A 27916-nucleotide genomic window follows, 5' to 3' on the forward strand; every position below is an offset into this window, starting at 1 on the left:
ATTCAAGCCCATTAAAATAATGGAAATTTTATTTGCATGAAAAACTTGTTTACAATCATTAATAAATGAAGAATGAACCATTTGCATTTTCCTATTCCATGACACTTATGAAAAATGTATTAAATAAATACTTGTGAACAGCTTAAGGTAAGGCAAAATTTAGGATAAAGCCCCTGTCCGTTGTTCACAATTTTTGAACATGGCTCACGCTGCAAACAAGTGAAAAAATTCACTAAAGAACTTGAACAAGATGTTACATGGGTCATTGAATCACGTCCTCAATCCAAAAACCCAAGAGTAAGTAGTTTTGTGCTCAACCATATACAATAACTTTAAAAGGGTCAATCTATTCAGAGCAAAACTATGTACAGTTAATACCTTTGATAGAAGCACTTTGTTAGTATTGTGCATTTATAAAAAATGGCTTCAAATTCCACTTCTCAACCATTTGTAAAGTGCTACTATCAATTCCCACTCTGCTTCCAGGGCCGCGGAGCGGGGCCAGGCCAGCTCACGAGTCACCAACGTCACACACCTACTGGTAAACACAGACACGAACGTCACCGAGCCCAGCGCTGGAGCTGAGCTCCTCCCAGAGCAACCAGGCACCCCCGGGGCCCTGCCAGGCCCCTGCTGCAACATCCTAAACACCGGGACACAATGGAGAAACTGGCATTGCAGTGTGGCATGAGCTGAGAACAGTCACTGAGGGAGCATGCTTGTGTGGGGCAGCGCGATCAGAGCGGGGGGTTCTGGCCCTCGGCCTCCAGCTCGCTGCTGCTGGGGGCCGGGTGCATGGGCAGGATGTCCAGCTCGTCCACCTGCGGCGTGGGGTGCATCACCACCAGCTGGTCCTGCGGGATGTCGGCTGCTGCCGCCGCCAGGTTGGTGATGGATTTGCTCTTCACGCACTGGAAGTCGACGTGCCGGCTCTTCCCTTCCTCCTTCTCCCACGACATGCGGATGAACGGCCTCTGCACGTAGTTATAGATCACCTCGGGCCGCCCGCCCGGCCGCTTCTTCACCTTCTCCTTGTACGTGGGGTAACCTGGCAAAGGCAGGAGCACAGCCCCATCAGCACTCACTCATTGTACACAGCACAGCCCCAAATGCACTGCCTGCACACAGCACAGCCCCAGCAGCAGTGACTGCACACAGCACAGCCTCACAAGCAGTGACTGCACACAGCACAGCCTCACAAGCAATGACTGTGCACAGCACAGCCTCACAAGCAGTGACTGTACACAGCACAGCCCCAAATGCACTCATTGTACACAGCACAGCCCCATCAGCAGTGACTGTACACAGCACAGCCTCACAAGCACTGCCTGTACACAGCACAGCATCCACTGGCTCTGCCAGTGCAAATGGTTTGCTGTGTTCAGTAACCTCTCCCCTGTGCCCCAACAATAATGTCCATTTTACATATTACTACAGGGCATCACCATCACAGTTTGGTGCCACAGCTGCTCCTTGTCAAACCAAGAAGTGCCATCAAAAATAACCTGCTACTAGCCAGCATTACAGGCAGGACTAGTTCTTGTTTAGCTAACAGGTCCCACCTTGTTCAGCTGAAATCAGTTATTTTAGAGCTTACCAGTTACAAGCAGTTGCTTTTTTCTTGGCAAATTACAAATGTAACTATGACAACTTGGCAAGTGAATGATAGAAATCCTGCTAATTATAAAGGCTGGATTCTAAAATATCTGGGTCAACAATCAGAAGAAAAATGTAATGCAAAGACACCCAGTTCTTACATTCACGATAAAAATCGGATTACTCAGTGCGATTTTACAGAGCAGCCTCCTAACTTAGATGATGTTTATTTCAGATCAGTATTTCTTGCACCTCACTGATCCACTGAATAGTTTTGTACTTCCTGAAAGAAAATATTTGCCTGCCACTAAACATGACATTTTTCATTTTACCCCTGGACTGGATACTAGGCCAAGAACACAATATCCAAAGCTGTACAAATGCACTGTTACTTCCAACAAAGCACAGAGATGTTGTGTGGAAACTAAAAGGCAAAGGGCATGAGATGCAAGTCATGAAGGCAGTAGGAAGCACCTAAACTGTGTGCACAGAGTCCAGCAGCCAGACACAGCTCAGACACCATTGTAGAGCCCACAATCAGGTTTTCTAGCTGGGCCTGTTGCTTGCTGGATACCAACCATTCCCCCTGTGGCCATTCTGTCACCCAGCCTCAGCAGGAAAGACAACTCAACCCCTTGTTTTTCCAGCCACAGACAGAACCATAAAGCAGGGAAGTGCAGCAGAGCCTGAAGGCCAAAGAGGGAGAGTACAAGCACTGCTTCCCTTACCTTCAATGCCCAGTCGGATTTTCTTGAGCCCCCTTTCCTTCAGAACCGATTTGGCCACATCTCTGTTTTCAATGTATTTGAAGAATCTATACAACTTCGTGCTGTAAATAACTAAAAATACATTTTAATGAGAAAAAAGTCAAATAGTAACCTTCTAGCCTTAAAACACAAAAACTCATCTTTTCCACTGTTTTGCTTTACTCCAATATTTTTATTTCAGAAGAGGGGGAGAAACTCAAGAACTCTAGAGAAAACCAGCTGAAGATACTGGGGAATGGTTGGGTGTACATCTTGCAAGGAAGTATAGTCCATTTACAGGTGCTTAAACTTATCATCCACACAACTGTAATACTCCAAAAATAGTAACATTATTTTTTTCCTCAAAAAAAACCTCTAGTTGTTCTCCCACAGCATCATGACTCCTACCCATTTCTCTCGTCAAGCTCTTTCTGAAGAAGTGTTTCTTCCCCCTCACTGGCTGACAATACTTCAATAATAAAAATTAGTTTCTCTTTTTAATTACATTTGAACATAACAAGCAACATGTGCATCTATTAAACAAAATATTAAGCAGAACTACCCAAATTATTTCCGTACAACAACTTTAAATCAGCACATTCACTGCTACCTCTACCACGGTGTGGCTTGATGGGAACAATGAGGATAAACTTACTTTGTGAATACTCCTCTCCCATTTGGGGGGGATACTCTTCATCCCAGTCAACAACGTCATCATCTGTCAGCACAACGATGTGGCATTCCCTCTCCCCACTTTGGGCACTGGCTACCATTAATGGCAGAATCATTTCTTCCAGGTAAAACTCAAATTGCTTGCGAGCACCATCATTTGACAATTCGTGCATGAGAGCACCTAGAAGAAAATTTTAAGCATAGGCACATTTGAGAGCTTGGTAAAGAGATGAAGGCAGCAATAAGAAAGAGCAGATCTGTCTGTCTTGTAGTATTACTGCAGACAGGCGTAGAGACATTCAGTCTATGAGCTTACATAAGTTCAGACCTTGTTTGAGTATTTATCAGCCTGTCCTGCAGATATTAACATGGTATTGAGCAGACAGGAGTGACTTTGAGACCTCCTTTACATTTTACTACTGCTAAACATTTGGTAATTGTGGAAGGATGTTCTTGGTTTTCCTAAAAGAACATCATTTAAGCCAGTTGCTGGGAGAGCAGAGTGCACAACCCACGTTTCATAAGCAGCAGCTTAAACCCAAAGCTTCTCAAAGCCCTCATGGCAGGAGCTGCTAAATCCCTGTAAGGACAGAGAGCTGGGGCATGTGGCAGGGTGGGTGGCCCTGCTGAGGAAGGCACTGGTGTCCTGCACAGCATTCCCAGCAGGAATGCCACAGGCTGGCCCTGCCCTGCACACACAGGGAGAGCACAGCAGCCAGAGGCACAGGCCAAGGCTCAGGGGTGAAGGAGCTGGAGAGAACAGCACAGGCTGGGAACCCTGGAGCAGCTCACTCCAACAGTAAAGCTGTGCTACTGGCAGCAGGGAGACAGCCTGTTCTCCTAGGCAAGGAGCTGAAAGAATTATCCTCCCTGTCCTCTGCAAGAAAAGGGACCACTGAATGTTATTATATCTGTACTGCAAATGCAATCATAGAGTTAAGTATTCCACAGGGTGACCAGAGCACAGAATCAGACGCTGAAGTATCAGACATTATTTTTCAAAGAACATAAAGCCATTGGTTTTAGGGCTTTATTACATAAGAGATAAAAAGAGATAGATTTTATTCATGTAGTGCCAGCCATCTTCTTCATCTCAATAAAGGGCATGGTTTAGAATTAACACACACGCACTTAAGTCAATTTGTATAATTCAAGTTATTTTAATAAACTCTGTACTTACTCAGATCTCTGCATTTTATAGTACTATACTCAAAGGAGATACAGAGATAGTCACATGCTTCTCTGAGCTCAGGAATAGATATCCCATCAGGACAGCGTATCACCCCAGTCTTGTAGTAATCCTGCAGGATGCACCAAGAAAAAACACAATGCACAACATCCACCAACAGAAACATTTCATAATTTTATTCATGATACCTTCTCCACAAAGAAAGCCCCCAAAATGTAACAAATGTTAAACTTTGTCAATCTTCCCGTCCTCAAATTTATCAGTTTTCACAGCTGCATTCAGAGCAGTGAGTTCTGGTTAAAATTGTTATTTAAGTGATAACTACTAACACTGATAATTTTGCTGTCTTTTATCTATGTTTCAGTAAGCTCTTCTCATTCCAAGGCTGCTGACAAAGCCGTCCAGCAGCTCTGCTTTCTTCTGTGGATATTAAATAAGAAGCTTGCTTTACTCCTGCTGGCTGGGAGAAATTAACTTTCAGTATTCTGCTTCATCTAATTTCAGCTCCAGAAGGGTGGAATATACCTGAATTTGGTGAACTAAATGCACATGAAAAAGTGAACTGATTGCTGGCAGCAGTAATTTTTTGTTTCTTTCATGTGTACTTTATCTCTCCCTGACTATCACATGTTCATGTCAAGGAAAAGGGGGTTCATATCAAGCATTTCCTCCCTCTACTAAGAAATATAAAGAGCAATATCTATGCCACCCACAGAATCTAGATATGCAATCTGGGTTAAACCAAGCAGTTTTACTTCCTAACAGTGCTTGTCCTCACAGTATTTGCCCCTAAGAACTCACCAGAATAGCACGAAATACAGTGGAGCCAATTCCTTCAGCAACTTCATATTCTCCTTTCTCATTGGGTCGTGTAAAGTTGTGTTCTCTGCCTGATCCAAACATCCTGCTCAAGAATGAAAGGAATTTGGGTTAGAATTCCCTACTACGGTTTTCTTGTTTGCAAATAGGAAAAATAAAATGCAAGAAATTGTACAGAAACTGCAGGGGAAAAGCAGTGCGTTCTGTTCAGCTGGGATTATGTTTTTCACTTCATGATCAGACGTGTCTTTTCTGACCACTCTTCAAGAAATAACATTTAGAAAAATGCAGTCTCACAGGATACAGGCTTAAGGCAAATGATACATTCTTATTATAGTTACTTTTACGTCCCAAACTGTTTGTGCTCAGTGTCCTGCAGACTGACATTGAGGGAAAGTGGGTTTATAAATAACCTGCGTGTTAGAGCGGTATTTCCGTATCTCTATTAACCGACTTTTCAATTAGCAGAAGATAAAATAAGCTTGTTCCTTGAACCAACCCCAAAGGGAGAATAACTCAGCATCACATATGCTCAAAAAATCCATTGCATTAGGCAGCACCACTTACTCTGAGGCTGGGCATGGGAAAAAAAACTATTTCATTGCTTTTTTTCAGCTGATACGCTTCCAGTTTGTCTGGATATTTACATGTATGCATGCATTGTGTAATATACAAGTGCTTTGAATCAATTATTTAATTCTATTGATTCTTACTTCCATTTATTTCCCTTCGACAGTTTAGACAGAAGAAATTCTTGCCTTCTCTGTGACTCACCCAACTTTTCACAAAACAGGAATCCTAGGTACTATTTATCCCACGCTGCAGTGATTTAAACATAGCAGAAATTGTTTAATCATATTTATTACCTGTGCTGTGGCAAAGAGGTTTATATAGGTGTATTTTAAATATGATTATATCCTTGTGTGCTGAGAATTATCTCTTTTTTAATGAAAAAAGCCAAATCAAAAGTGATACAGACAAGCCTTTCTTTTCTTTCTTGATGCAAGATTTTAAGTGGTTCCCTCTGCATTTGGACAAGGCAAAACCAACCAGAATTTGAGCAAGTCAAGTACTGAATCTTTTCCCGCCAAGAAAACATGTTAAATATGTTGCCCATTATAGTTTCTACAGAAAACATTACACACATATTGCAGGCTTGCATTCAAGTGTTGATCATTTAGAGCATTCAGCCTCTCTGATGAGTGGCTCAGGGCTGTTATACTGATTATTTGACATTTCAGAAGATAAGTGGGCTGAGCATGAACATTGTCAGGGTAGGCCCACGAAGCAAAATAAATTCCTTCAAGATTTTCCTCCTTGCTGTTTGAAAGAAACTGTCTACACTCACTATGCCACTGTGTTTTATGAAGCACCTAGCTTTAAAAACGAGGAAGAATGAGGCAGACTGAACACAGAAGCAATGCCCAGGAAGATAGAAAGAAATGGGAACTTCATGAAATGGTAATTTATTTATCAGCTGTCATCTCTAGGTAATAGACATCTCTTGGCTTCCCTGCCAAAACCAGAGAACTTGCATTTGATTTTTACTTAAAGACATTTGCCAACTGGTAATATTAAACATCAGCAAGATCAGCTGCAGCAATGAGTCCAACAGCTATTTAAACAGTTTAAGTACCCACAATGGATTTATGGCTTTCTATAACAGTTGGGGACTAAGGAAAAAAGAAACAAACCTGCCCAGCATTGTGTTAGGCTGTGCAGTGAAGATGGAGGGATCTACAACAAATCTGGTGTTGTCCACGATGAGCGTTACTCGCTCGGAAGTTCTGACGTTCCGAGCCCCCTCTTTGCCATTTTCATACACAAACACCATTTCCCCACCAGCCTTGCAGCTGCCATCTGAGCTGGACTGGCTGCTGTTCCTGCTGCTGGTGCCCATGCTGACAACAGAACCATTGGGGGATGTCTTCTGGGGCCGGGGGCTGCTGGGCCGGGATGAGCTGTGATCCTTCTCGCGATCTTCAGTGGCAACGATGCAGGAGGAGAAAAAACAGGACATGAAATTAGAGATTTACCTGAGTTCTATACAGTTTGTGTCTTTCCAGGCACAAAACACAACCATTTGAGAAGTACAAATTATTTTGGTTAAATCTATTCTGGTTAAAGAAGCCTTCAAAAACAACTGCCCATTTATGAGATTCTGAAGTCTGCATCACCTAGACATCAAATCCACCTCACCTTCCCCAAAAGCCTTTACAAAGAAAATTTACTACTCTACTACTGAGAAAGGAATTCAACATAAAACAGAAGCTATTGCATCACAGTTGGTGCTACAGGTCAAAGAAACAAACCATGTTTTGTCACTTTAAAAAATCCCTATTTCCTCTATTTCCAGATATCTAGACCCTACACAGTAAGGGGGAAGTATTCAGTCAATTATCTTCAAAAAATTAGATTGTTCTTGTGATTTGAAGTAAATAAGAGCATCATGTAGGAATAGACACTGCACTGAAAAAGAAGTTACAGCCTATCCAGGAAGGGTATTCCCAGCCCAGAGCACACGTAAGGAATCTGTATGTTGTGCCATCAATGACTAACACTTTTTATTGTATTCCTTTAACCAAACAGTACTCCAATTTAGAGAATTTTAATCCTGAAATGCAGAGATCTGCACACACCAGAGTGATACTGTCTTGTTGGTGAAGTGACATTCCTGATGCATGGAGTGAGCTGAGATTCTGCTCTTTCGTGGGACGAGTCACGAGATCTGTCACTGGATCTGCGCCTGTCCCTTGACCTCTCGTGTCCACCACTGGCACCATGGAGGCTCATTTTGGTGTAGTCTATGCCTTTAGCAACACGGGATGAGGTGCTGAAAACAGAAATAAGTGACATGGTCAGCATTTCAAAACTTCACAGACATTATACATTTAAATTTTCAAGGCATTCACACACTCCACGGACATGTTTCCAAGATTAGGATTTTCCAGCTCCATTTGCTTTGTTGTACTAATGTTTTTATTTACAAATAATTACTTGTTTGTAAATTAAGTAGACAGCAGGAATTACCTGTTAGCTGCTGTGTGATTTACAGAGACAGCACCTGATCAGCTGAGCCTGACTGTGAAGATGCACTCACACAAATCTCTTCCAGAACGGGTAGGTCAAATACAAATGAGCATTTTATTATGATTCTTACTGTTAAATGTTCTAATCAAAGAATGGAATTAGAAGTTAGGGGTCATTTTTTTCTAACCTGTTTTTGGCAAAACCTTCTCAGACCACAGGCTGACTTTCCACTTTTCCTGCAACTTGCTCATTGCAAAGGTAGTCAGTCTTAAAGGAGGGGATCCATCAAGACACGCCAGCCAAAAGTTTGCCTCTGCACATTCTGTTTGGAATTTTCACTTATTCTTAAAAAGAACAATAGTAAGCCACCACAACCCAGGCAGCAAGTATGAACTATACCCTCAAAGCCATGACCAACCAGACTCTCAGTAACAAGTAGGATATTTGTCCCAAACCAGCAAATTTAATGTAATAGCTTAGGATGTTTTAGACTGTGATTAAATTACCTTACTCAATTTAAGATATCAATTACATTTTGCAATTATTAAACCAACCAACAAAACTAGTAACTTTTGAGATCCACAGCTCTCAGAAACTATCTAAAAATTAAAAATCAACTTGCAACAGCTGTTGTTGAATTTACCAAAAATCCTTATATCTTCTATTTATACCCTTTAAAAGAGACAAATTTATGTCTGGACAGCACAGACACGTCTCTGTTCTTGCACCCCACTGGAATTCCTAAAGCAGTTCATTTGCTGTTTACCTTCCAAGTGTGAGACATCAGTCCTTATTTATGGATTTAACTGAAGAAATTCTCAAAGTCTCGGGTAGTGGATAACCCAGACAGACACCTGCAGAGCTACAAGGTGTGACAGACAAAGCAGAGTCATGATTTCCCAGAGGAACCTCAATGCCCCACTTGCTGGTAGCCTGCAGATCCCGTAAGTGCTACCAAGAGCCCTGAAACCACGACTGCAGGGATGCTATAGGAGAACACAGAGAGGTAACAACGACGGCCTGGCTAAGACAAGCACAACAAATATAAAAGCATTCACTGGACAAGCAGGTTGAGCAGCGTCCTCTTTTTAGGTTGCTTAGAAGAAGTAGTGACCAAAAATAAATCAAGGCTTTCCATTAGCATGAGATGTTGCAGTTTCAAGTTTCAGTGATTGATAGGAAGAGGAGCTTAACTGAGAACAAAAAGGCCGTGACAGATGAGTTCTCAGCACAGAGCTTCTCCCCGCCCTGCCTCAAGGAGGGCAGGATCTCCTGTCCACAAAGCACAAGTTTGGTGCAGAGGGAATCTACTGCAATCCTGTTTCCTGCCAAGCTTAAAATGTGCTGCAGTAAGAAATGCATCTTTGGGATGTGGAGTCAGCCAAAGGTCTATTGAACAAGGGAGAAGAACTGCAAGCCTTGCTTCTGGCTGAAAACACTCAGATTTACAGTACAAGAATAATGATCCAAGCACTTCCATTAAAAGGAAATTTCCTGAGGACTTCCAATGCAGTTCTGAAGGTATTAAGATTTATAACATTTCAGCATGGCTAACATGTCTCCTTACTTGTTTTACCTCTCAATTAGAGAAAGGTAAATTCTTTGTTTTTAAAATGAAATGTGCAAAAGCTTGCCAGAGTGAGATCTACAAACCTCCAAGAAAACAAAACAAAATCAACAATTTAGGAAAAAAATTTTGCACCTTTCCTTTGAGATAGATACATACATACATAATATAACCATTTTAAGAGATACAAAATACCCCCATAAATTATTAGATACATGGATTATAGTCCCGAATTCAAGACTAAAGTCTAGCCCCAGTTTAAACATGACAATATTCATTACTACTACAGCTAAACTTCCAAAAAATGGTAATTTCTTTTTTTTTTAAAGAAGGTCTGTATCTCATCTGTGCATTTATATTTGCATGCTGTGGTATAATCAAGGGTGCCTCAAAAGGGGGTATGTATGTGTGGAGTACTCAAACACCTACATAGCAGTCTGGTGACAAAACATCTCTGTAAATCCCAATAAAGCCTCATGTGATCAGGCCTCTGTTGAAGCACAGCTTTGATCCTAGACCTGATAACATTTCCAACCATGCTGTGAGAAAACAGAGTTTTGCAGGTGTCACATTTTATAGTATCAAAATGCATGACTCACTGTTTCTCAGGCACTAAAGAGTTCTATTTGCTTTAAATAAGGGAAGCACGCTAGAAAATGAAACTGAACCACTGTAATGGGATGCAGGCTTATCACACGTTTTGGCAGAGCAAACACGAATTCCCCTTTAACAGAGAAGGCAATTAAAATGTGATTCTTAATCCAGCAAAGCATCTAAAGCCACATTAGCCTCCAAGCAGTGATTCAGAGTTCCCAGTGAAGAAGGGCAAACCCTGGTGAATGATGTCTTTGCAGGAGCTGATAAGAACAGGTGCTACAGGAAGCCACTGACTCAGCTGGCACCACGCGTCCTCCTGAGCCGTGCCCCAAGGAAGGGCATGTCAGGCACAGCTCTACCTCCCCAAATGGCAACTGGGGCTACTTCTGCTTTGGTGCCAGCAGCCAGCAAGCCTGGAGGAGAGGGGCAGTGCTCAGAGATGATCTATCCTACTCCTGCTGCCAGCCACGGCCATCCCTGCAGAGCCTGGGCCATCAGTTCAGCTCAGCACACCACACGGGGACAGGCAGAGGCTGCCAGCTGGATGAGGCCACCACCCTTGAATAGTAAATCAACTTCTGAAACAGATAGATTAGTAAATAATTTCAAAGGGCTGTTCAAATTGCAGCTGGCCACAGCACTCATTTGCTTGCTCCTATGTTGCACTTTCCTCCTTTAAAGTACAGATTAATGCTAACTGTGAGACCGATGATGCATCATCTATGAGCCACAAGATGCAAGCCAAAATTGCAAGATTTTTGAGAATTCAAGCAGTTTGGCTTGAGAAAGCACTGACTGAATCACGAATCTTCATTCATCTTAGTAACAGCCATCTAAAATGTCAATCTTAAATCTCATCACTGTTGAGTCACAGTTCACAAAAACTAGTTCTTTGAGCTGCTGGATATGTACCTGACAAACTTGAAGTTCCATGTGTTCAACAGCATGAGCACTCAGATAAATGCTATCCCTTCAATAAACTTTGCTCTACAATGAACAAGAACATTAACATGACTTTAAATGTGAACAAAGAGCAAATACAGAGGTGGAGCTTAGCCTGTCAGAAGAGAGGCACCGGCTTTTCCCTGTGATACCTCACTAGGGAAGTTGTGTCCCTGAGCTGCTCTACTGGTACTCTGAAAAAGGAGCTCATCTGTGGCCAGTACATATGAAAGAAGATCTGTGACTTTTATTTTCCTGTAAAGAGGCTTTAGAAGAAGTTGCAAGTATTCAAAGAAAAGGGAAGACATCAGAACTACCAAGTAATTTCGATTTATTTGATAGAAGGACTTGGTCACATCCTGTTTTCCCCCTCTAACAAAGCCAGTGGGACCAGCAGTTTGTTTCTGCAGGGAATGCACGAAGCCTCCACTGCACACCACCAATGTGAGGGACTATGTACAAACCTGACCCCAGGGAGGAAGGCAAGACAAATTGGCATTCCCAGGGGAGTTCCACAGCCGTGTTGGTGCAGCTCCCTACCAACCCACACCAGCGGGTACAGGACTGACCAAAGCAGAGCCACCCCATTCGAGGAACAGGCAAACAGGAACTCCTGTGGTGCACAGGAGCACCACACAGACCAGACACAGCACCACGACTCCTCCAACAGCAGCCAAACACTGCAAGCTGCAGGTGCCAGGAAGCCATGGCTGCATTCACCCAAAATCTCAGCCACAGCACCCCGTGGAGCCAGCACAGAGCTGGCTTCAAGCCTCCAAGGAGAGAGCCGAAGCTACAATGGCCATCTCACCCTGAAGTGTTTGCAAAGTCAGCTTCCAATGGATTCCTCAGCTCATGACCACCAGCACCAACCCATAAGCAGAACTTTCTCCTGCGTGCTGAATGACACAGTGCATTGAATATAAAAGCATAAGAGGAAAAATAACAAAGAAAATATCATTTTAAGCCTTCACCCCTTCATTCACTAAAGCTGGAAAAAGTCCTATATATGTAAGGCCACTTAGTACCCAAAAGTTTATGAAAGGGAAGAACATCTTGCTTTATCAATTACTTTCCTACAGGGAAAAAAGAAACAAACGCCATCAGATAAACAAACTCAAACCAAAACAAACCAAACAACATCATGAATATTCATGTATTTTGGCAATACTCACAAATTCAATACTCATTTTTCCCTGGCTCTAAAGGAACATTGGAACATGTGCACTACACCCATTCAAGAACTTTAAGTCAGCCACAGAAATTATTTTCCCCCCTCAGACAGGGATCAAGGACGCTCTGATTTTGTAAAGGAATGAGGCATTTTCTTTAAAAGCAGTTGCCTCATGAAGAAAACCAAATAAGCTCAAGGTTTTATTTAAGCAAATCTATTTAATATGATGTGAAGGAGAGAAAAAAAAGTACCATCGAAATGGCAACTTGTCATACTGGTAATGCTTCCTATTTTTGTAGTTAAGGGAAGAGCTGTTTTTAAAAAATGTAAATGCTCTTCAATTTAATGATGCTTTGGCGTCATCTGTGGAAGGAGAGCTTCAGTTTGTCTTTATACATAACAACAGATTGCTTTGAATATATTACTAATTATTACAAGAAGTCATTAGACCGAATTAATCCTACTGCCAAAACAATTAGCATGTATTCCAACATAAAAACTCCATGTGCATCCTACTGAATACTGCCAATAAATATACTTGTTTTATAAAACCAATTCTTCTCTACACAGAATTATGGTGCTTAACCAATATACTTATTACTCCTAAACCCACCCTGAAACATTCAATAAATGAAAAGGACACAGCAGTGGAAAATTAACCATGATTTTTAAGCCCTTTTTTCTCCCCCATCATCTAAAACTTATATTAACTCTCCTTAACATATAAACTGAGACGCACCCTTTGCTAGGGCGATTCCCATAATCAGCACTTGTAGAGTCAGGCTACAGAGCTTTATCTGTGCCCTAAGTTACAGCTGCCATGCTCTGAGGCTTTAGGAGAAATCCCTTCTGCTCATCCTGCCAGGACTTACACAACGACAGCGCTTATGCCCCTCTTCCTCCCCCTCAAGCCTGTTCTTTGTCAGCAGGCATTTCAATTGACCTGTGCACACAAAGGACAGTACTCTGCCTTTTCCTCATTCTTCCCCTGAATAATGCCCACACATTATTCCAGTTAACAAATACTCACCTTCCTCTCGTGTCTATCAGGGAGGAAACACAGAAACACGGGAACAATTTCGGAATCAGAGCACAAAGGAATTCCGTTCCTTCCAAAAAGGCAGCTTTGAAAGCCAGATCAGCATCCTTTGGCATCACTTGTTAAGTTCAGCATATTTGATATTTCCATCGCTTCCTCAGTAGCTCACGGCACCATCAGCGAGCCTCACTTTTCCCTCCATCACCTTCCCCGGCAGGATGCGCGGAGAGCCGCTCGCAGAGCCCGCTGGATCCGGAGCGTCTGGGGCTTCTGCGCCTCAGCCATGACGTGTGACCCCGCACTGCCGCGGGCCCGCAGCCATTGGGCACGGCACGGCACGGCACGGCACGGCCAGCGCCGGCTGCCGCAGATATTCCGGTCCCGCACAGCGCCGGGAAATGTTCCCGCAGCTTCTTCCCCTGACACACGCACAGCACCGGGAAATGTTCCCGCAGCCATTCCGGTCCCGCACAGCACCGGGAAATGTTCCCGCAGCCATTCCGGTCCCGCACAGCGCCGGGAAATGTTCCCGCAGCCATTCCGGTCCCGCACAGCACCGGGAAATGTTCCCGCAGCCATTCCGGTCCCGCACAGCGCCGGGAAATGTTCCCGCAGCCATTCCGGTCCCGCACAGCGCCGGGAAATGTTCCCGCAGCCATTCCGGTCCCGCACAGTACCGGGAAATGTTCCCGCAGCCATTCCGGTCCCGCACAGCACCGGGAAATGTTCCCGCAGCCATTCCGGTCCCGCACAGTACCGGGAAATGTTCCCGCAGCCATTCCGGTCCCGCACAGCACCGGGAAATGTTCCCGCAGCCATTCCGGTCCCGCACAGTACCGGGAAATGTTCCCGCAGCCATTCCGGTCCCGCACAGCACCGGGAAATGTTCCCGCAGCTGTTTCCCCCCGCACGGCTCTCCCGAGCAGCGATCAGCCCCGGCACGCAAAGCCACGGCACTTCCAGGGGACGGCCGTTTGTTCCCGTACAGTCTGCCCGGATTAATATTTAAAATGAATTCACCTGACACTGAGTTCATAAGCAGGTACAGGAAGAGCCTTTTGAGAACGAGGCAGCACAACCTCCATTTTTTAACTACAAGCACCCCTTTTCCAGCAAGTTTAAGCTGGGGAAAACGCACTATTCTTTGTCATAACTTAAACATAAAGTAGCAGATGATTATATTAGTCTATACATTTACCGGTCAGAAATCATTGTGCATTTTCACAGAGGTCATCGAGGCGAGCCCACCAAGCACAAAAAGCAACAAAGCAAATTAAATTAATTTACAAGACAGTAAAATTTTCTGAAGGCTTTTAGGTGGGAGGATAACTAGGCACTATGAGACAGCTTTCTTTAAGTCATTCTTTTTAGAATGTCTGCAGGCTGTTCTAAGGACTCACAATAAACTGGAGGAATAGCTTAAAAGTAAGTAGTACAATAAATAACAATCAAGATGTCATAGGATGGAAATTAAAACATGATGCAAGCCGAAGAAACGAGGAGGATCGTTCAGCAAATGACTGCTGTGATAAAGGAGGGAAATCAGTACGAAAAATAAGAGACTTGTGATTAGAAAAGCAGGAGAACATCGGCATTCCAGGCACAAGAGTCAGCTCTTTACACATGGAAGGAACATATGTCCTCATACAATTTCAATTACCCAAAGCAGTGAATTTTCTCCTGGTTTTAGGGTCTTGTGATGGTTCACAGCAGCACCCTCCCCATGCCCCAGGGGAAGAATACCCATCAGACTTGAAAGTCTTTTCTTCCCTTCAATATAAGCCAAGGAAGACGCTGCTATAATAAGCTGCATGGAAAGCATGCTGGAAAAACTACTTTCAGGCATTTTTTGCCTCTAATAGAGCAGTTCCCCAGCAGCAAGAGAAAGTACCCTGGTTCTCTGTATGTCTCTTCTCCACAGCAGAATTAGGACGAGTTTTCTTCACTCCTACATCAGGTAGAAAGAGCATGCCATGGATGGATTGGCTCCCAAATCCCACAAAACAACCCCATAGGACAGGACACGGACCCATCAAAACCTTACAGAGACAGACCAGAAGCTACACTTGACTTGGGACTCCATGTAAGGGAGCCCTCAGAAAGAATTCTCACTGCTTAATTTGGGGGCTGCCACAGGATCTTCCTTCAGCTCAAAGCAGAAGCTCTGTCAACACTTTCCACCCTCAAAATTCGTTAATATTCACATAATTCCAGTCTTCAGTGGGTTCTCTCAACCATGAGTAATGTACTTCTTAGTAATGCAATTCCATTTCAGGAAAGGATCTCATGAGTGGAGTGTTCAGTTGCCAAAGGGATTTCTTAAAGCAGCAAGGACTTAACCTTTAAGAGAAAACACATTCACACCTTATGACTTCTACCAAGCTACCTAAACACAAGACCTTCATAAAAGAGCACTGGCTGCCTTTATTTATATACCAATTTCTGCTCCATTTTCAATATGGATGTTAAATAAAAATCAAACTAAGAAACTCAGAGTAATATTATCCTCCTTAGAACTGGAAAGGATCTCCATTTATTAAAAAACAGCTTCAGAAGTTCAAATTCAAAAGAGCTGAGACTAAATACAAACTCTATGTAGCCATTACATCTATTCTCAGAGATTAAAGGTACAAACAATGAAGAGAAAAGTTGTCCATAAAAAATTCTAGTTCTGAGCATAATCACCTCTGAAGTGCTTTGTGTCCTAATTAAAGGTGCCAAAGTCCACCACAAATATCATCTGATAACATTGGGAAAGGCAATCTGGATGCTGAAGAAGTTCAGGAGGATTTAGTGTGTGCTGCCATTGCAGACATGAAGGATGTCAAAAAGGAAATAAAAACCCCAGTCCCCATAACTCTAAGATCACTCACTATATGTTGAGTACCTTAGAAAAGATTAACAGACTGGTGTTTTTGAAAGCTCTCACTGAGTGCAACCCATTTTTCTGGATTCCACCTCTGTTTTTCCTGATGGCTTTCCATCCTGGAGCCTACAAAACCCAGATGAGGAGATTTTGATCTGCCGGTGCCAGGGTGCAATTAGGAGCAGGCATGTTTGCAGTGAACTAAGCAGGTGATGCACAGTATGACCCGAGCCCATGGCAAATCAGGCCTCATTATTTTCATGCCATACCTTGTGCAGGCCTGCCTCATGCTGCAAAATGTTCAACTGCAGAAATCACAGGAAGAGAAATAAAACCTGTCTCACAGTGGAAAACACATTACACATTCTCATATCCTTCCACAGATGAGAAAGGGGCTCTTCTGGGGATGCTTCATGTACTTTACAAAATGCTGAGACACGTGGCACTTCCATTCACAACCCATGAATGCATCCTGACGGCAGGCAAAAATAATATTGGGGGGGAAAAAAATCCCAGCATTTAGCATCTGCTAAATAATAGCTTAACAATAACTTCTCATCTATGGACAAGATTTAAAAAGCAATTGAAGATTTTCAAAGATCCAAGACTCATGGCAACAGAATCAAAACAGTCACATTTTGTTCATAAATGCAGTAGTGCAGGCAAGACTTTGGATGTATTAATATCTAAATAGAATAAACAAATAAGAAACTATCAAAAGGGACTAAAACAGAAGCAGATTTAGAAAATTAAATCCAGGACAAATCTTAAGGAAGAGGCAAATTTAAGCCAAAGGTTTTTCACCACAACTCTAGAAAAAGAACTCAGTGCAAGAGAATTAGAATTAACATCTTCCAACAACAAAAACTCCAACACTACAGAGAAATTACATGTGGGAAACTAATAACTGATGAAAAATCGAATAAAAAGTACAGGACAGCAACGCCTAATAATGAAAATATGAATTCAGAGACCATTTGTTTAAACCTTCACCACTGCTAATTCAACTTATGGTTCCTGAACATTTTCTTCCATCTTATTCAGGTACTTGAATAAAAAGCATCTGGAAGAATTTTCTGTAATAGCTTAGACAAACAAGACTCTTTGTATGATTATTTAGTCATCTTCAACACCATATAAATTCATCCTGACAGGCTCTGCAGATTCATACCAAGGATCATATGCATTATATTTTTAGTCCTTATTTTCCACATCTCTCCCTTCTGAGTTTTCCATTCCATTGCCCATCTCAGAACAAGTAAGAAGCAGGAGGAGAGAAAACAACAGTATAACTTGGCAGGTTTATAAAACTGGACACTCACCAAACTAGAATGAACAGGGTATAATGCTGACCTATACAAAGATTCAATCCATTCCCCTTTGGACAGTCCTGCCCCATGTCCTCAGCCCCAAACAGACCCGTGGCTTTTCTTGCTGCCACACAAGCCCTACACACAGGGCAGCTCACAGCCCTAGATTATGGTTTCTATGAGTCAAGAAAATTATCTAAGCTATTTTAAGAATGTTAAGGCTGGAGGATTAAGCACTCCAAAGCACCAAGAAGTGACAAGCTAAGCATCTATCTCCTATATTACTCCCTTGTTGAGATTTATTACAAAGCTCTTATTTCACTCTTGGGGAAGACGAAAATTTCACCATTATGTTTTCCAAACCAGAAGTATTCTCTTCCTGATGATAACAAGGTATCATCAAGATAATATACTCGTATTTTAAGTATGACAAACAAGACTAGAGTACTCAAACCTTTTAACATAACAGTTCTAGTTAAATTATTACAATTTCAGCTTCCAAATGCATTTCCCCCCCCTCATGCTGTATTTTTCACATAGACTTTCACTTGTCTGGAGAAGTCAGAAACTACAGTAATATGTCTGTATTCAGCCACACAAAATACAATTATTTTGTTCAGGCTTCTGAATAAAGTATGCCATTTTCCAATAATTAGATTCTCTGAAGTAATCAAGTATCTCAAAGGAATAAGGTAACAAAATATTTATCCTTACTTATCCCTTATTCCATTACAACGTCAAAGTATTATTTAGATTCTCATTCCCAAAAATTTCCAGAAACACTTTATTTGGGGAAAAACATTAAAATGATCAGATGTTAGCTTGAGTACTATATCCCTAGCATACACGTTAAGTTTCCACAAAAATGCTGTTCAGCATTGGAAACAAATGGTGTTTTGCCAGAAACATTTCCAATAGCTGCAATTATCTTTGAGGCATAGGTTTCTACCTTGTGATGTGTGACCCTTGAGTCCAGATTGCATGAAATGATCAACAGCAGCTTTTCTGAAAACAACAGGCCACAGACGTCCTTGAGATAACTCCTATCTGCCTCAAATAATCTTTGCAGAAAGCTGCACAGCTTTTTATTGAAACATTTCCCCAAAATAGATAATCCACCCCAGACCACACATGGTCAGACATGTGTCCTCCTCCTCTGGGCTGGACTGACCCGGCTGCAGCTTCTCCCAGCTACCACACTTTATTTCAAACAGCTCGTCACCATAATTTCTGTAACTGACCAAGAAGCCATTCTTTAATCTTTGGGTTTTCCCTGTCTCAGAAGATACTCAGTATCTTCTGTACCTTCAGGGAAGTTTTAGTTTAGAGACAATTCTGAACGGCTGACACCAGGCTTGCAGTACCACCCAAGAGCCTTTTTGACCACATGATGTTGCTGGAGACTCGTGTTCCCCTCTCTCCTTGCTGTGGCAGTGCCATGTCCCTGACAGGTGACAAATCAGGCCCGTGTCCTTGTCTCTGTGCTGTGAAACCTCAATTGGTCACACAGAGAGCCCCCGGGTATCTGCGGTGCCCGCAGGTGCTAACGAGCCCCTTTCAGCTCCTAACAGCCCAGCAGGGCTCATCTGTCCCGGACAGTTTTAGATTTCATTCCAGATCCCCAGGAGGGGGGAGGTTCAGAGCTGGACTGGGCTCAGCAGGGAACCATCAGGGGGTTAAAGCACCCCAGCCTCATAAAGCCACGTCCTACCCACACTGGTCACTGCCCGGGCTGTGCCACACTGAAATCCTAAAAACGGAGCAGCAGCAGCCGCCCCCCAGACACCAGCACCCAAATAACACCCCCAGCACCCCAGTAACACCCCCCAGCACCCCAGTAACACTCCCCAGCTGTACAAAGCCACACCCCAAAAACCTACCCTGACCAGCAGCACCAGCCACCCTCCTCGGGTCTCCCTTAACCACCCCATTATTCACAGCACAGCCCTCTAATTACACGGGGCTCCCCGTGAGCCTTTTAATTACTTGCTGCATTCTTTTGTCCTGCCCTCTTGGATTTCTCACAATCGTTCAAGAATTAATGGCAGGAAAATAACCCGCAGCATTAATTGCCTACAGAGTACTTTGGACAACACTTGAATCCAGTTTATCTGCAGCTACACAACTAAAATGTGAAAAGAGTTGCTGGTATTGAATGTGCTCCTTAGCTCTTTTCCCATCATCTTGCCAGTAGGAAAGCTTGAATAACTAAAAATTTTAGCTTGTTAACAGAGACATTTCAGTTATATTTAGCACTTCTAAAAGGGCAAAGTACTTGAAAGATACACACTTATTTGGATACTTAAATATCTTTCCAGCAATATGTTTCTTCTTATACATTTGCAAGGTGACTAAGTGCTTTGCTTAGTTCATTTTTGAACACTGTACGCTGGAAAAACACTAATTTATGTCATCATTTTGTCAAATCAAGAAGCATTTTAAAAAAACATTGTTACTGTGAGGGATGCAAGCAAAGCAAGATATGACACACAGCTTAACAAAGAAAGTGCTACAAAGAGTGATGCTGGCATGCAAGCAACTATTAGTTCTCACCATGGACAAGCTGCACGTATTTTAGGGATCTAACTCCTAGCAAGCACCCCCAAAAATTCATATATTTAATCACTCAACAGGTGTTTTGATATGCACACAAGGCATTTAGGGTTTTTTTGTTTGTTTGGGGTTTTTTTTGTTGTTTTATTTTAGAAAAAGGACTAAAATGCAACCCATGGCAAAACAAATCTAAGCACAGATTAGGGAAGCTGACAAATCAGGTCAGAAAACACCTTTCAAAATAATTAAGAAGCATTCCTGGTAAGAAGAATTACAACGTTTATGACAGGACTTGCCACAACCAGATACAGTAGCTTTAGGATGGACTTTCAGTGTAGTTTTTGAGATGCAATAGATGGGACACAGCACCTACCTTGAATGTTTACAAAGTTTACGAGGTCTATTATGCAATTTCCGATCCCAATTCTCTGGATCACTGGAGTTACTGTCATAAGGATGAGGCCGTCCTGCCATTCCACTGCCAGCTTCCTCACACTACTGCTCTGAAAAGCACACATGCAGCACTCACAACCTACATTAAGAGAGCAGTGTTTACCTTTAGGTAATGCCACACAGGAAAAAAAAAAAGTCAGACATGCAGAATTTAGTGTTGTTAGGTTTTGATTTTTTTAAATGCAGATTACAGAAAATTAGGATACACTGAAGCAGAAATTGCAAGACAATAATATTTTACACATTTTGCTGATACCTGCACTTAAAAGAGTATTTTGTTACAAGAAATATAGTTCTATAAATGCTGGCAGGCAACTTCAATTTTGCAACAATTAAAATCACTGTGTCCAAACAGAAAAGTCACTGGTTATAAAACACAAGACAAACACATCATGATTTTCTTTCAAATGTATAAAGTTAATTCAAAGGAGGATCCCACGTGGAGAACAGAGACCAACAGTTTTACAATTTGAATGGCTGATCAAAAAGAAAACAGAATTAACATTTATATCTGAGTGCTCACTCCAAAATGGAATCAACAGCAATCCCTAGAAACACTCAATGTGCTCCTGTTCCACTGACTTTTGCAGAGAAGTCACAAAAACGAAATAAAAATAGATACAATAACTACCCCTCCTTAAGTGGGGTGTGATGTTATGTTCAGCTCCCTTTAGAATTCTCACAGATCAAACCACCCTGTGACTGTCAGCAGAGACAGCCAATCTCCAAAGGCTGCTCACAACCATTCCTCTAAAGTGACACTCGTGGTAACAGAGTTGGATAATTCAGAATGACCTGGTTACAAAAACGATAAAGCAGCCACAAGTGAGCAGCTGATCACAGCACAACATCTGGAAAAAAAATTGAATTACAGACAGATAAACCTTCCAAGTAATGGGAAGTCTATGAAGTTCCTTTACAATTTTAAGCTACATATTGTAGAAACATTGTTTCTGCCTCATCTCACCCTTAACAGACTGGAATTACATTCAATGAAACTTATAATATGTGGAAGTGAGTCCCAAAGCAATTGAGACATCTTTAAAACAAAGTTACTTCTCAAATAAACTGTCCTTTAAGTCATGGAAAATGGAATAGCTCTCCTGGCAAATTTAGATTCTCCTAGCTAAATTTAGACCCAAAAGTTTTTATTACAGGGGAAGAAGAGAACAAGCTTCTTAAAAATGTTGGTTGCATCCAAGTTTTGCCTTCGTGTTCAGTTTTACCCAAGCAAACAGGTTTAATACAAAGTATGCAGACTCCACCACAGGGTTGGGTCTTTTTCCTGCTACAGTTTCTACAATTAAATGCACTTTGATTGGAAGACTCCTATCGTCGGGTGTCCATACAGAGTCAGGAAAAGGAAAAATGACAGGAAATACTCAACTTTCTCATGGAAAAAAAAAAAATTGAAAGTCCTGATAAGCATTTCATTGTGTATTACCTGGAAAGTCAGGTTAGCAAAGCACAGTCAGTGTGTGAGGATATTACACAGAGAAGGTTGTGGGATCTACACACATTTATCAGGAGAAACCTACAACCTGTGTCAGAACAGAAAAAGTATTATTAAGGAGACAAGGGGAAGGAAGGCTGGTTTCTAAATCCAGGAGCAGTGGTTCCCAACTGAGGTGCAATACACAAGCACTACAAGAATAAAGACACTTTGTGTCCTGAGTGGCACCAAACTGTGTTATGAGATGGAGAGTCTCCAGGCAGGTACACAGTGAGAGCCTCACTCCTCGTGGCAACAGCAGCGTGTGGAACACAGAGCCAAGAGCAGCAATGTCCCAGGGACACCACAGCTCCCTCCCACTGACACATCACCCAGCTCCCACTCCGGCCTTTGCCAAAGCACCACAGCACCTCCGGCCACCACATGATTCTTGACAAGCTTCTGCTTCTTTCCACAAACCCTCTCTTCCCTTTAAAGCTATCTAAGAGTTCTATAGATCTCACCCTCTCAGAGTGCCTTAGGACAAAGAGGCACCCAGCACCCAGTTCTGATTCTTTGCACAGAGGCCAATATTTGGATTTAGCTTTTTTACTCTAAAGATGTGCAAAAGCAGCTGTTTTTATGAGAACTGCAGCTGAAAGGCCAATTTAAAGCCACTTCCTTATATTGTCTCACACACTCTGCTTTCTCCCCATCTTTCTTATAATGAAAATTCAGCAGGAAGATGCAGGTCCACACACACTTCAAGGAAAACGCCTGTTCAGAGCAGGATCAGCTCCTCCATGTGCTTTGCTCTGCAGCTCCACGGTCAAATCTTTACAAACAGTAGATGCCACAGAAGGACAGAAACAAATAGAACTGCTTCCCATGAAGAACAGCATTCCCTTCTCCCAGCTCACAGGAAACCCCAGCAGTGGCACTGATGAAGTGGCAGGCTGGCACCCAACTCACAACCAGGGCAAAGCTATGCAAAGAAGTGAAACAATCCCAAATGTCTAAAGCTACACCTTGTGAAACTTCTTGTTTAGTTCCAAGCATGTCACACTGTGGACAGTCTTCCCTCCATCCTCCACTCCACAGCATCTCAACAATTAACACTCCTCTAAAAAACAATTTGCTGTAAGGCAGCCAATTTTTTCTCCTTGACCACTGCTGATAGTGCTTTTGTGCAGATTATAAACAAATGTACTTCCCAATTTTGTTTTAAGTTTTAACAAACTTTTAAGACCATAAATAAGGAACTCTTTTGTTTTGCCCTGTTGAAAATAGTTTCTTTTTTCAATTAGAAAATGCTGTATAAACTCTGTGAAGTAACTAACCAGTCATCCTGATTAATTTTTAAACACTTCTGCAAAGCCAGTTTTTTCCCATAGCAGAAAAGAACATTTCAGCTGTGGCTTGTTTTTTTGGTTTTTTTTCCATGGATTCACACTGCAGGCAATAAACAAAGCATGTTCTGCGGAACATTCTGACCTTGTGTACAAGAAAAAAAACAAAAACATCCTTGCAAGTGTACCTGGCCCCAAATACCATTCTAGGCCTTCCATGAAAACAAGGAACCACATCTGAAATGCTGGTGAAGGTGAAAAGACACTGGGAGCACATAAAATAAAGAATCAAATCCAAATACCCTTAGCAGATCACACAATATTGGAGTATTGGCCAAAGTGGTTGACATTCTAATTAGCTAATTAGCAATTCTCCAGGTGTAAAGAATGACTTCATACCCTTCTGCAGAAAGCAAATACTCCAGAGAGTCATCACCGGGAATAAAAGGAAATCAGGAAGCAGACTTTAATTTTCAAAGCTTTCAGCACAGACAGCTAGAACACTTCAGATTTGCTAACATCAACTTGAAGCCAGAATCATCACTAATTTATGAAAGTTGTAGGCTACTGAAATACAAGGGAATTGTAAAGACCCAGTGGGTTTGAGAAGTTAAAAGTCGATGTGGTAGAGCCACCCCAGACATTGCAAAATACAGTCACTAATGTGCTTACAGCACCACTTAAAGAGCTCATGAAAGGATGTATCATACACTAATTTGTGATAGATGTTGAGCAGATTATTTTAAATAATACTTGAAGCATATTCAGTCCCGGGCCATGGCAAAATAGAAGGCACAAAGGTTGCTGAGCAGACCAAGTAAGACTCAGACAACATGAGGTGCTGGACAGGAGTGGAGATGCACTTTTGTGAAATGCAGGATTTGCATTTTTCAAGGCACTGCAGGCCAGCAGGGGGTAGAAAATGCTCTCTGGAAATCTTTCAGGAAAGAGGGAAAGCTAATCAAAACCAACATCAATGCATTTCCAGCCAGCCAGTCACACTGTAATTGCTGAGAATACCTGTAGGCTGCAAAAATCTAGAGTCTTACTAAAAAAGATGATCACAGTACCCTGCAACTTTGAGGCAGAAAGCCAGGATGTCTTTGGCCACCAGTTCATCAGGTAGAACAAAGATCTGATGGCTCCTGCTGTCAGTACTGAGGACAACATTCAAATAACTAACACGTAATACTTCAGGCATCTACTCAGCTCTGAGCTTTGGTCAGAAGCATTTCTAAAGCAGGACAGGTTTCAGAAGTTCCTCTGCTCTAACCTGCTCCCTCATCACCGGAAAGGTGAAGCAGGATAATCAGGAAGCTCCAACATACAAGTCCCCAGCAAGGACAAAACCTGGCATCAGTTGTGACAAAAACTCCAAGTCTCAGATTAAATATTTAGACTTTCTGTAAGGGGTGACAGTCTGCTGTTCACTGCCTCTAGTCATCAAAGCACAAAAGCAGCAACAACAAAAAGGAACTTCCAAGTCAGATTCACTGGGAATGCAAGCACGGTGACATTACATCCTAATTAAGAAATACAGTTCAAAGCACACATGCTTATAATGCAAACACCACATACCATGGAAATCCATACCTGTCAAGTGAGTTTCTTGCAAACTAGTGCAGACATCAGTCACAATTCTGGCACATAAAACAGCTTTATAAATTATTATCACGGAAATATTATCAAACTGACACTGATTAAAGCACAGCTCAGAGATGTCCTTTGCAATACAGGCTCAACATTAACATAGAAGGTCAGGATTGAAGCTCCTCTTAATGAGCAAGGAGGAAGAAAAAAATAAAAAGGAAAAAAAAAACCTAAGCAGTCACAGGAAGCTGATGGTATTCCTATCTATAGCAACATAAACAAGAGATATCCAGTAACTAGCCTGTAAACTTTAACTTTGTAATTCCTAAAGGGAACACAGTGATTAAACAGCTATCTGACACTGGAAGCCTAAAAAGCAAGAGGCAGGTGACTCCCAGCTCCCCCTCTGTATTAGGGCTCATTGTGGGAAACCTGCCCAGCTCCACCTGCAAAAAAGGCCCGTGAATGGAGCAAGCTCTCCCTCCAAAAGCAGAATCGTGGCTCTGAGAGCAGGAAAAGGGAGCAGAATCCAACTCCTTACCACTGCCCCACCAATGGTGGCCCTCCAACACAAGAGAGCAGGCAGGCACGGGGCTCCATCCCACTTGGCACCAGGGATGAGAGAAAGGGAACCAGAGCAACAACCACAGCTCCTGAAGGAACAAGCAAGGTCTGAACCCATGGCTGTACCCAGCAGTGACAACACATCTCAGCGAGCAAGAGAATTCACACACACAGGTTTTCACACCTGAAATGAAGTCTAAATTAGCTTTTATACATATTTTACTTTCACTAAGCAAGTGCACCAGGCCAAGATTTAAGCAACATTGCTAAAGGAAAGTTGTGCTGAAAGGAACTGGCACAGAATGAAGCTCTGATTTTTGGGTATGAATACAGGACAAAGCAGCCCCAGCCTGAAGCACACAAGCTGCAAAAACACACAGTTTATAACAAAGTGACAGAAAACCCAACAGTGATGACATCTGTTACTAATTTAACACACAATGTCATCCACACATCAGCTGTTCACCACTTTCAAATGCAATTGTGCCTAAAAGGAAAAGTGGGCTTCAAGAAGGAATTTAGTGTGGGATACAAAAGCTGCTTTAGCTTGTTGTCTTTCTTAACCCCCCCGGGTTCCCTGGCATTAAGACACAAACACAAACGTGCTGAAAACACTTCCCAGAGCAGCCCCAAACAGCACCATCTGCACAGAGGGCAATGACGAGCACAGGCAAGGATGCATGATGAGGTTTGGAGACAGAAATGGTACAAATCCAGGGGCAACACTCAAAAGCTTTTGGCAATCTGGGTCTTCATAGGAAAAGAAAGCAAAATCTCTGTGATGTTTTGCAAGAGACTCAGTCCAAGACACACTGACAGACCTGCCAAACATAGTGCAACAGTCTTCCTTAACTACACGGCAATGGATAAAAAAAAAAAGGGAAAAAAACCCCCATCCATTTCCTTTTGACTGCACTCGTGTTCAAGCTATAGGAATTCCAGGTATCCAACACCAGATGACATAGAGACACGTGTTTTAGCTAGCTCAGAGAAAAGATAACAAGTGTGCACCACCAGGTTATGGACTCTGAACAGCATGAGGTTGATAATTTGAATTCTTTCTCTGGGACACTGGGTTTCTCTGGCAAATCTAGGAGGGAAAGGATCAACAAAGCTGAAGCAACAACCGAGCTGAGTCCTCTTTAAATGAATCACTGAAGGTGATTCGTGAAGAATACAGGCAAACAGAAGTAAGGAGAACAGTGTCAACAGTCAAAAGGCTACAGAGAAGCCAGATTTTAAGCATGTATTCGAATTCATAAGAGGCAGCCAACAATAAAGAACAAAAAGACACAAGGCTTAAGCACTCCTTTGGACAAAGAAGCCAGACAAGAGACAGCAACAAACCTGGGAGAGGTCTATGATGGAGCTCGATCCAAATTCTGAAAGAAAACGGTTCTAAAGTGACACACTGGGTGTGACCAGAGATAAAGAGGAAAAAGATGCAGACACAGTAGCTATAAACGAAAGTGAACGTAAAGAAAACAACTAATGACAGGCAACTGCAACAAGCAATTGTACTATGACAGATCTATGATATGTTTATGATATAAACAGCTGATGTTTTCTGCAAATAAAATACGGTTACGTAGAAAAAATATTATAAAGATACTGAACTCATTCTGAAAGCGTTTGAGTAGGTAAATGACTGCTCAGGAATGACACGACGGCTGTCAGGCAGACCCGAACACCACCACTGGCTCTGTACAGGCCTCCCAGCGCCTGCAGGTGCTACCAGCAAACAATGCAAGACGAAAACCAGGAATTCAAACCGTGCCCAGCCCGCTCATGACACAGAGCTGCCGGGGCACGGCGGCAGGCGCAGCTCAGTCTGCGGGGCTCTGGCGGTGAGGGAACGGCAGCACGCGGCCGCCGGTGCGGACGGGGAGCTCCCGGAGCCTCCCCCTCAGGAGACATTCCCAACCCACCTGGACACGCTCCGCTGCCACCTGCTCCGCGTGACGGGGCTCGGACTGGGGGGATCTCCGGGGATCCCTTCACGATCTCAAAGGCTCTGCAGCAGGGCCGGCGGTAGCCCCAGGACGCCGGGCTGAAGGGTGCTGAAGGGTGCCAAAGGCCCGCCGGCCACCCCCGGCCGCCCGCACTCACCGGCTCCGGCGCGGCCGCCTCCCGCCGCCGCTCCGCCAGGCCCGGCACCGCCGCCACCTCTCGCGAGAGCCGGAGAGCCGCCCCCGCGCAGCGGAGGAGGCGGCGGCAGCGCCCGCATCTCGCGAGACTCGCGGGGCGGGGCGAGCGCGGGACGCCGTTGCCAGGGTGCGGCCGAGGGCTCCCTGAGGTGGAGGGGGGGTGTGGAAAACCTGCAGCCCCGTGAATAAAAATCCAGCGGAAAAATGCCGCGGGGAATGAAATGAGTTAGCAAATCCGATACCGCTACAAGTCACGAAGAAACGAGATAAATCCTCCGCCG

At 43.1% G+C, this 27916-nt stretch overlaps 1 protein-coding gene across 5 annotated transcripts; it reads right to left on the reverse strand.

The window, feature by feature from the left end:
- Nucleotides 1–11: 11 nt before the first annotated feature.
- Nucleotides 12–27701, reverse strand: BTBD10 (BTB domain containing 10). Of its 5 annotated transcripts, none has more exons than XM_088175429.1 (9): nt 27598–27701; nt 20474–20632; nt 7662–7855; nt 6717–7002; nt 5005–5107; nt 4195–4315; nt 2998–3195; nt 2325–2435; nt 12–1048 (listed from the first exon to the last, which is right to left on the reverse strand). In XM_088175429.1, exons 2-9 carry the CDS (start codon nt 20572–20574, stop codon nt 738–740), a joined length of 1425 nt encoding a protein of 474 aa, XP_088031555.1. In that variant the 5' UTR covers nt 20575–20632; nt 27598–27701; the 3' UTR covers nt 12–737. The 5 variants fall into 5 exon arrangements, with proteins under 5 accessions (XP_088031555.1, XP_088031554.1, XP_088031556.1 ...); XM_088175428.1 differs by having other exon boundaries at nt 27417–27659; XM_088175430.1 differs by lacking the exon at nt 27598–27701 and adding an exon at nt 26836–26853.
- Nucleotides 27702–27916: the final 215 nt, after the last annotated feature.

The sequence above is a fragment of the Sturnus vulgaris genome, chromosome 18 (assembly GCF_052056855.1).
Source record: "Sturnus vulgaris isolate bStuVul1 chromosome 18, bStuVul1.hap1, whole genome shotgun sequence".
NCBI lineage: Eukaryota > Metazoa > Chordata > Aves > Passeriformes > Sturnidae > Sturnus > Sturnus vulgaris.

Excerpts from the sequence above, each read along its gene's own strand:
- BTBD10 (XM_014882496.2), bottom strand. The coding sequence starts at position 13,487 with ATGCCAAAGGATGCTGATCTGGCTTTCAAAGCTGCCTTTTTGGAAGGA. Across the intron at positions 3,196-4,194 it reads TATAAAATGCAGAGATCTGA|GTGCTCTCATGCACGAATTG; the intron begins GTAAGTACAGAG and ends ATTTTCTTCTAG. Across the intron at positions 2,436-2,997 it reads GGGAGAGGAGTATTCACAAA|TTATTTACAGCACGAAGTTG; the intron begins GTAAGTTTATCC and ends ATGTATTTTTAG.